Source organism: Mus caroli, chromosome 4, assembly GCF_900094665.2.
Source record: "Mus caroli chromosome 4, CAROLI_EIJ_v1.1, whole genome shotgun sequence".
Taxonomy (NCBI): Eukaryota; Metazoa; Chordata; class Mammalia; order Rodentia; family Muridae; genus Mus; species Mus caroli.
In genome coordinates this window covers 126,275,505-126,284,991 of record NC_034573.1, presented here as the reverse complement: position 1 = coordinate 126,284,991, position 9,487 = coordinate 126,275,505, and the positions used below count along the sequence as shown (strand labels likewise).

General features: G+C 47.4%; 1 protein-coding gene across 4 annotated transcripts in view; it reads left to right on the top strand.

Annotated features, from left to right (window-relative positions):
* The first annotated feature begins 3,674 nt into the window (after nucleotides 1–3,674).
* Kdm1a (lysine demethylase 1A) overlaps nucleotides 3,675–9,487 on the top strand; it is a 54,436-nt gene continuing 48,623 nt past the window's right edge. For all 4 annotated transcript variants that reach the window (XM_021160226.2, XM_029476768.1, XM_021160225.2 and 1 more), the window contains exon 1: nucleotides 3,675–4,191. In XM_021160226.2, coding sequence (XP_021015885.1) covers nucleotides 3,838–4,191 — 354 coding nt within the window. In that variant the 5' untranslated portion in view covers nucleotides 3,675–3,837. The remainder of the gene's footprint in view (nucleotides 4,192–9,487) is intronic.

Sequence of the window (9,487 nt, the reverse complement as noted above, 5' to 3'; positions counted from 1 at the left end):
GTGTGTGACTCCAGGCAGCAGAGGCAGGTTCCAGCAGTGGGCGTGGCAGGACGAATGAGCCGGTAGCTCCACCCTTGAGCAGGCAGGTTCCAGGCTGGGGGGAAGGGAGGCCACAGATATCAACATGGTCCCTGGTGGCATCAAGGACCACAGACACTAATGTGGCTCTTGGTGGCAGCATGGATCATGGACATCCACATGCACTCCAGCTGCAACGCAGAAGGTGGATCACAGCATGGTCCTGGGTGGCAGGAAGGACCGACCATGGACATCTATACAGACAGCCTCTGTTGGCAGCACAAATCACTGATGCCAACATGGCCTCTGGTGGCAGCACAGAGCATGGACATTCACACGGCCTCTGGTAGCAACACAGTCTATGAGTATCAGCATGGCCTGCAGTAGCAGCACAGGACCACAGACACCAGCACATCCCCAGCTGTAGCATGGGCCAGAGATGGCAACGTGGCTTCCAGCGGAAGCATGGACCATGGAGGTTTTTCAAGGAAGCCCAATCCAGAAATTCTTTATCTCAGACAGAGCATTCAGAGGCAGAGCCTGCACAAGCTCCAGACTGCTGGGGTAGGGTGCTTTCTTAATTAGTAGCTGATGGGGAAAAGGACCAGCCAATGGTGGGTGGTACCATCCCTAGGCTGGTGGTCCTGAGTTCTATAGGCAAGCAGGGTGAGCAAGCCAGAGAAAGCAAGCCAGTAAGCAGCACCCCTTCATGGTCTCTGCATCAGCTCCTGCCTGCCCTACTTGAGTTCTTGTCCTGTCTTCCTTCCATGATCAACAGTGACCACATCCCTTCCGCAAGTGTGAGTCAAATTAACCCTTTCCTCCCCAAGTTGCTTTTGGTCATGGCGTTTCACCGCGGCAGGCAATAGTAACCCCAAGATGCTGATTTTGGGCTGGAGAAATGGCTCAGTGGTTAAGAGTAACTGTTTTGTTGTTGTTGTTTTATTTTTTGAGGTATTTCCATGCAGCCAGGCTGGTCCAAGGACGAGTGGTCCTACAGGCGCGTGTCACCTTACCTGACAGATGTTGACCTTTTAAAAGAGGATAAGTTAGTTGCCTCACTTTGAGAATGCTCTCAAAGAATTGGAAGAGTCATCCTTTAAAACTTTTTAAACAACAATAACACCGTTGCTTGTTTATTTTCTTATTTATTCCAAGACTGAGGATTTGATCTAGGGCCTCAGGCATGCTAGACCAGTGCGCATGCGTGGGTGCGTGTACTGTGTGCATATGCTGTGGGCGCATGTGCTGTGTGCATGTGCTGTGGGCGCGTGTGCTGTGTGTGTGTGTGTGTGTGTGTGTGTGTGTGTGTGTGCCACCAGAGGTCAACCTTGGGTTTCACTCCTCAAGTCAGCCACCTTACTTTTTGGGACGGTGTCTTCTCAATTTTCCTGAGCTTACCAATTAGACAGGTGGGCTAGGAATCCCCCGGAGTCTGCCTGTCTCTCCTCCAGTCCAGTGCCGGAGAACAGGCGCATACAGCTACGGCTCTATTACATAGGTTCTAGATTGACTGTGTGTCCTCGTGCTTGTAAGGCAGGCACTTTACCCACTGATCTGTTTTCCCCAGCCCCTCCCCGCCACTCCACTCTACCAGGTCACTAAGATACACAATCACTTTGAACCCTGACTGAAGCTCAGGCTCAGTTGCAAGCCTGTTTCCATCAAGATCAGTTTCAAAAGCAAGGAGTTGGTGAGATAATTGTACATCCTTGTGGGTAGCAACATTATTCATAAAAACCCAAAGGTCAAGTCAGGTGATCCCAGGTGAAGGCGGGAGAATCAGGAGTTCAAGGGCATCCTTGGCTATTCAGCAAGTTGGAGGCCAGCTTGCGATGTTAAGATCCTGTCTCAAAAAAATAAAATAAATAAAAATAAAAAATAAAAAAGGTGTCTGGGAGTCAAGTGTGTGTGTGTGTGTGTTCTATCAGTGAGGTGGCCCACTCAATAAACTTGCGAACTGAGTTTCATTTTTGGGATCCATATTTTAGAAAGGGAGAGCTGAACTTTTCAAATTGCCTCTGACTTCCATACCTATGCTATGGCACCCCCCACCTACCACCACACTAAAATTAAAAAAAAATCCTTTATTTATCCTTTACTTATTTATTTTAAGACAGGTACCTCTGTGTAACAGCCCTGGCTTCCTGGAACTTACTCTGTAGACCAGGCTGACCTCATACGTACAGAGACCTGCCTGCCTTTGCCTCCCAAGTGCTTGGATTAAAGCAGCAGGCTTTAAAAGCTTTTAAAAATAAGGAAGTGGATTAAACGCCGAAAAGTCTGAAGCAATCCACTATGCATTGATAAATGAATGGATCAATAAAATGTGGGGAGCTGGAGACATGGGTCAGCTGGGACAGTGCTTGCCTAGAGCAATGGTTAATGTTAGTGACAGAGTCGCCTGGGCGTTGGGCCTCGGACATGCCTGTGGGGGAGTGTCTTCACCATGTTGACTGAAGTGGGAAGACAGGGCAGCTTTCCTGGTGGCCCCTTTCCTGCAATCCTGGGCTGTGTAAGATGGAGATAGGAGCAGCACGTGCATTCATTCCTCCGGGCTTCCTGCTTGTGGATGTCATGGGACCAGCTCGCTCTAGCTCCTGCTGCCTTGGCTCCTCTACCATGATGGTGTACCTTGAACTATTATAAGCTAGCTCAAATCCATCGAGGCAGGGAGCAGAACAGTTGCAGCCAGGGGGACGGGAGAGTAATACGCTTACATCTTTTTACACTATATATCATATCACCTACTTATGATGGAAGAGCAGGATTTAGCACCAGACTTCCTTACATTACGAACGCTTCTCTAAACTGCTCTCTTCTCTTCCTCCTAAAGAAGAGGGGCTGGAGAAAACACCCACATTCACAACATTAGAAAGAACTGACCAAGCTGGGCAGTGGTGGCACATGCCTTTAATCTCAGCACTTGGGAGGCTGAAGGCAGGTGGATTTCTGAGTTTGAGGCCATCCCCCACCCCCCAAACAAAGAAAAGAAAAGAAAAGAAGAGAAAGAACTGACCTAGGTTGAAGAAGTGTTATGTGCCTGGAGATGAGGGGCATGGAGGAGGCATGGTGGCGAGCATGTGCAGCCTCAAGAAAGAAAATAAACAGGGCTTGGAGGCAAGAGTGAGTCCACTTTGACTCAAACCAGAATTTCCTCATTTCTCTCTATTTTATTACTGTGGAAATTCGTGCACTCTTTATTTCCCCACAGTCCAAGCAGGGCCATTATGAAGCTAGTTTCCCTAAACTCGGCTCTAGGGATAACTCGGGGCCAGTGCTCTAAAGGTTGAGTTACAGAGCACAGGATAATTAAGTGATCATTCATTAAGTTGTACTTCAGAGTGTTCCCCTGTCTCAATTAGGTAGTAAGCCCTCTGAAAGCCGGAATTCCATAATTCACCCCTTGTCCTGCGAGGAGAATGAATGGTATTAGTTGAAGTGTCTAGTGTATGGGTGAATCTTGAGAGTCCTTGATGAAAACGGTCCTGGGAGGTGCGGTCGGGCTCAGAACCCGAAGTCAGACGGATGTGCTGGGTCGGACTCCCAGTCGCAGGGGGCGCTCTAGGTCAGCCTCGCGATCGGAGCTGCGACGCCGCTCTAGCCTCCGGGATGCCGCTCTCTGGTCTTGAGCCGGGGACAAGCTGCTGCTTTTTTGTCCTGGTGCGGCGGGAGCGCGCAGGGCGCGTGCGCACGCGGGGGTGTTTGGCTTCGCGCGGAGCGTGAGAGGTGCGGGGCGGAGAGGCGCGAGGCGGCTGCGGACCCACGGAGCGGCAGACCGATCGGCCCCCGCGGCCCGCGGCGGCCAGGCGGCCCGAGATGTTGTCTGGGAAGAAGGCGGCGGCGGCGGCAGCGGCGGCGGCGGCAGCGGCGGCTGCTGGGACCGAGGCCGGGCCCGGGGCGGCGGGCGGCGCCGAGAACGGCTCTGAGGTGGCCGCGCCGCCCGCGGGCCTGGCGGGCCCCACCGACATGGCTACGGGGGCGGCGGGCGAGCGCACTCCCCGAAAGAAGGAGCCTCCGCGGGCCTCGCCGCCCGGGGGCCTGGCCGAGCCGCCGGGGTCCGCTGGGCCCCAGGCGGGGCCCACAGCCGGGCCCGGCTCCGCGACGCCCATGGAGACCGGAATAGCCGAGACCCCGGAGGGCCGACGGACCAGCCGGCGCAAGCGGGCCAAGGTGAGGCCGTGATCGAACCGCTGGCCCGGGGGACGGGAGTGGGGCCGGGAGAGGGGAGGCCCGGCCTTTGTGCGGGGGACCCGGTGTATCGGGCGCTGGAGGGTGTGACCGTGATGGTCTGACTGGGAAAGATGGCTTCCCGACGGGTTTGTCTACCTGTGTGTCTGATGTGTGCGGGCGGCGGGCGGCGTCTGGGTTGGGTACACTGGGGAGATGGGTGTGATGCTCTAGAGTCAAGCCGCATGAAAAGAAAGAGACTTTTTCTTTGTTTTTGAAAGGTCTTGCTGTACGCCAGGTACGCGTAGACTCTTCTTTCCTTTTTTTTTTTTTTTTAAAGATAAAAAAATAAAATAATACAAAGACCAATCGTTTATTGTGCGTATGCGAGTTGCGGTCATAGGACATCTCGCCTGAGTCCGTCCTGTCTTTCCACCATGCTAAGTAAGGAATCGAACTGAGGTTGTCAGGCTTGGAGGCCAGCGCTTTCTTGGGGCCCTGGTAGACTTTTTCAAATTGTGGAAGCGAGTGAAGAATACCAGTTGGTCACGGGGCGAATATAAAGATAAAGATTTGGCATCAAATCCAACACTATGCACAGATAACCTCTGTCTCACACCCCAGTATGCCAGATGGTGCATTTGGCACAGGGCCAGCGTTTTTCGTTTTCCCAAACACCACTGGACTGGTATTGTTAGCTTCATTTTCAGAATGAGTAAAAAGAGGTTTGCAGTTTCAGAGTTTGGTGTTTTGACAAGGTGTTATTCGTTATTGAAACAAACAAACAAACAACCTTCAGGGTCANTAACCTTGCTAAGCATTGGTGTGGCTTTATTGCACAGTATTAGCCTTTCCCAGAGATGCTTAATCTGATTGGGGAATTGGAAATACATATGGGTATGTAATAAATACAAGAAGTAGTCTAAGGGGCTGGAGAGATGGCTCAGTGATTAAGACTGCTGACTGCTATTCCAGAGGTCCTGAGTTCAATTCCCAGCAACCACATGGTGTCTCACAACCATCTGTAATGGGATCTGATGCCCTCTTCTGGTGTGTCTGAAGACTGCTAGTGTACTCAGATAAATAAATCTTTAAAAAAGAAAGTAGTCTAAGGGTATGGCTGAATGGCACAGGACTCGCCAAGCAGAATTGAGAATTTGTGTTTCTGTTTGTAGCACTGCAAGATAAATACAAGTGTTAAGTAGTGTGATTTAGGTAACTTCTTGTACATTGTTCTCCTGCTGTGCTGGGGAGTTGAATCTCTTATGTGCTAGACAGGTTCCCTACTATAGCCCCAGTCCTCCTTTTTATTTTGAAACTATATTGGCCCTAAATTTATCTTGTGGCTTAAACAGGGCTTGAACTTGTGAACCTCCTGGGTCAGCCTTCCAAGTGACTGGGATTCTAGACCTGCCTCATTAGGCCTGGTTTGTTAGTTTTTGATTAACAAATATCTTGTTATGTTGCTCGTAAGATCTCAAATTCCTATGCTCAACACATAGTCTGACCTAGGCTTCCAGAGTGGTCCCTACACTGTACCAGGCTGCCGGGTATCATTTCCAGGGCAGTGGGATGAGTGTTGCTGGAGAGCCTTCAGCTTCCTGCTTGAGATCTTCATACTCACTGCTCAGTCATTTGGATTTGGAGGAAAGGCCGGTTGGGGGAGGAGGGATTATCAGACATGCATTAGAAAGGTGGAGTATTGGGGATACTGGAATAGTTTTAGCAGAGATGGAGAGGAAGGGTCAACCAAAACCAATGATGTGTGAAAATGCTATAAGGAAACCTACCAAATATGTTTTTAAAATCCACAAAACTAGAATCCTCTTAAAACTGAAGAAAGTGCATGTGGGAAGGCAAAGGCACACAGTGACGCCCTGCCCCCAAGATAATCTGAATACATTTCAAACCGCCTGCGTTAGTTTGTTTGTTTGATTTTTATTAAAGGCACAGAGGTTGACTTCAACCCTTGGACATGAAAGAAGGCAGAGTCCAGTAGGAACCCAATTTATCAAGTCAGGGCCAGAAACAGATAACTTAAAAACAGATTTGAGGTCTGGAGAGATGGCTCAGAAGTTAAGATTGCTGGCTGCTCTTCCAGAGGTCCTGAGTTTAATTCCCAGTAACCACATAGTGGCACAGAACCATCTATAATGAGATGTGGTGCCCTCTTCTGGCACGCAAGCATACGTGCAGTCAGAACACTGTATACATAATAAGTGAATGAATCTATCTCAAAACAGATTTGAGATAATTAATGTGTCAGTGTTGCTTTTAAATTATGTAATCTGGGGCTGGAGAGATGGCTCAGCGGTTAAGAGCAGTGACTGCTCTTCTGAAGATCCTGAGTTCAAATCCCAGCAACCACATGGTGGCTCACAACCATCCTTAATGAAATCTGACTCCTTCTTCTGGAGGTCTGAAGACAGCTACAGTGTACTTACATATAATAAATACATCTTTAAAAAAACTCTTTAAAAAATAAAATAATATAAATTATGTAATCATAAAAACACCACCACAGTCAGTTTAGAACATTTCATTGTTTCCCAGAGACACCTGGGTTTTTTTGTTTGGTTTTGTTTGGTTTTGTTTTGTTTTTGAAACAGGGTTTCTCTGTGTAGCCCTGGCTGTCCTGGAACTCACTTTGTAGACCAGGCTGGCCTCGAACTCAGAAATCTGCCTACCTCTGCCTCCCAAGTGCTGGGATTAAAGGCGTGCGCCACCACTGCCCAGCTTTTTTTTTTTTCCTGTTATGTATAAGGTAGCTGTGAACAGTAATGTAAAACATGCAAGCCTGTGTTTTCAAGTCTCTTGTAAGACTGTAGAGGAATTTTTAAAAAGATTTATTTATTTATTCCATGTATGTGAGTACACTGTCACTATCTTCAGACACACCAGAAGAGGGCATTGGATCCCATTACAGATGGTTGTGAGCCACCATGTGGTTGCTGGAATTGAACTTAGGACCTCTGGGAAGAGCAGTCGGTACTCTTAACCACTGGGCCATCTCTCCAGCCCTGTAGAGGAATTTTAATCTAGCAATATGACTGCTCTGGCAAGGGATCACATTCAGAGACCTTCTAGGTCTGTGTGAGTCAGCTGGAAAGACATCACTCTGTCTGAAATAAGACATTCCCTTAGTACACATGAATCCCAAACAGTGTGTAAAGTCAGTTTGTAGAAGGAAGAGCCGTATTCGAGAATGACATCTAATTTCGAGTCAGAAAGACTCTCGACAGAATGAGTCAGAGATAGGATATGCCCAACACTCACCAGAACAGCACAGGAAAGGATGGTAACTCAGGAGAGCAGCCCAGAGAGAGGCAGTTTTACAGAGACGGGCTGCAGGTGAACATAGACAAGCTCGGGCTTGTCTGACATGAGGAGGAGCCTGAAGGTTAGAACAGATTGCTAGAATTAGTTTGAGGTTAAGCAGAGCAATTTAGTGAGAAGCCAAGAAGCCAGTTTGAATCAGTTAGCTTGGAGAGGAGTTTGGGCCAGAACATATGAGTTGAACCAGCCAGCTGTAGTTGAGCATGCACTAGAAAGGGTGAGCTCACTCAGCAGTAAGCCTCTGAGACACAATTACATCTGAGGAAATAAAGTTTACTTTTACATAATACCTGATTATAATCTGTAAATCACATGTGGATTCTGCTTTTCTTTTGTGAGGAATTGCTACCAAGTGTTTTTCTAAAATAGCAGCTACAGTTTCACCTTTTCCTTAGCAATGTATGTGGGTGCTAGCTCTCCATATCTTTGTCTGTGTTTACATCGTCTGTCTTTTTATAGCCATCTTTGTAAAGTTGAAATGCTATTTCATTGTAGACATGTTCATTTTCGTAATGGCTAATGATGTTGAACATGGTTTTGTTTTGTTTTTATATTTGTATGCAAGATAGCTATTTTTAAAAGTTTGTAGTGCCCTCCCCCCCCCCCCAAAGGACAAACCAAGCTGGTCTTAAACTCATTATCTCCCTGTGTACTTGAGGATAACCTTAAGTTTCTGATCACTTGTACTCACCTTTTGTTTGTTTTTTTTTTTGTTTTTCGAGACAGGGTTTCTCTGTGTAGCCCTGGCTGTCCTGGCACTCACTTTGTAGACCAGGCTGGCCTCGAACTCAGAAATCCGCCTGCCTCTGCCTCCCGAGTGCTGGGATTAAAGGCGTGCGCCACCACACCCGGCGAACTCTTCAACTCTTGTTGAAGATCATGTTGATTGATCTTTTCATAGGAATCATAAAACTACGTTATACTTTAAAAAAAACCACAAATGGAATGTTTTGGGGTTGTTTGTTAGGGCATCTATGTACACATGTTTGTGTGCTTGCCAGTAGTACATATGTATATATGTATGTGTTTATGTTTGTATAGAGGCAGAGGTGTCTTCCTCCTCAATCATTTCTCCAAATTATTTTTTAGGCCAAGATCTTTCTTTGAGCCTGATGACAGCAAGCCCCAGGGATTCTCCAGGCTGTGAATTTTACCGACTTCTTAGGCTCAGCACAAGGAGTTTTGTTGGAACTATATCAAATCTGTTGATCAGTTGGGGAAATTCTATAAGATTGATGCCTTTGTAACTCTCTTGGGTTTAATTCCTGTTTTTCCATCTTGATTTGCCCTTTTGTTTTTTGGTGTGTGCTGTGTATGTGTGTGTGCTTATGTTTGCATGCATGTGGAAGCCAGGGTTGATATTGCGTGTCTTCCTTAACTAATTTATACTTTTTTGTGTGTTTTTTTTGTGGTTTTTTTTTGTGTGTGTGTGGTTTTTTGTTTGTTTGTTTGTTTGTTTGTTTTGTTTTGTTTTCTTTTTTGGTTTTTTGAGACAGGTGTAGCCCTGGCTGTCCTGGAACTCACTCTGTAGACCAGGCTGACCTGGAACTCAGAAATCCGCCTGCCTCTGCCTCCCAAGTGCTGGGATTAAAGGCGTGTGCCACCACGCCCGGCTGTATACTTTATTTTCTGAACCCCAGACATCTTGCATTTTTGATTTTGCGTGCCCGTCTCGTCAGCTTACTCCAGGGATCCCCTGTGTATCTTGAGCATTGGGATCACATGTGGGCATTCATTCTCGACCACCTTTTATGTGGGTGCTGGGGAGTCTGCTCTTCATTTCTGTCTCTTTTGTTTGTGCTTTTATCCCAGGAGCCACTTCCTAACTCTGTGGTCAGTTCTTAAACTTTCTTTCGTTCTTTCTTTTTTTTAGATTTATTTATTATTATATCTAAGTACACTGTAACTGCCTTCGGATGCACCAGAAGAAGGCGTCAGATCTCATTATGGATGGTTGTGAGCC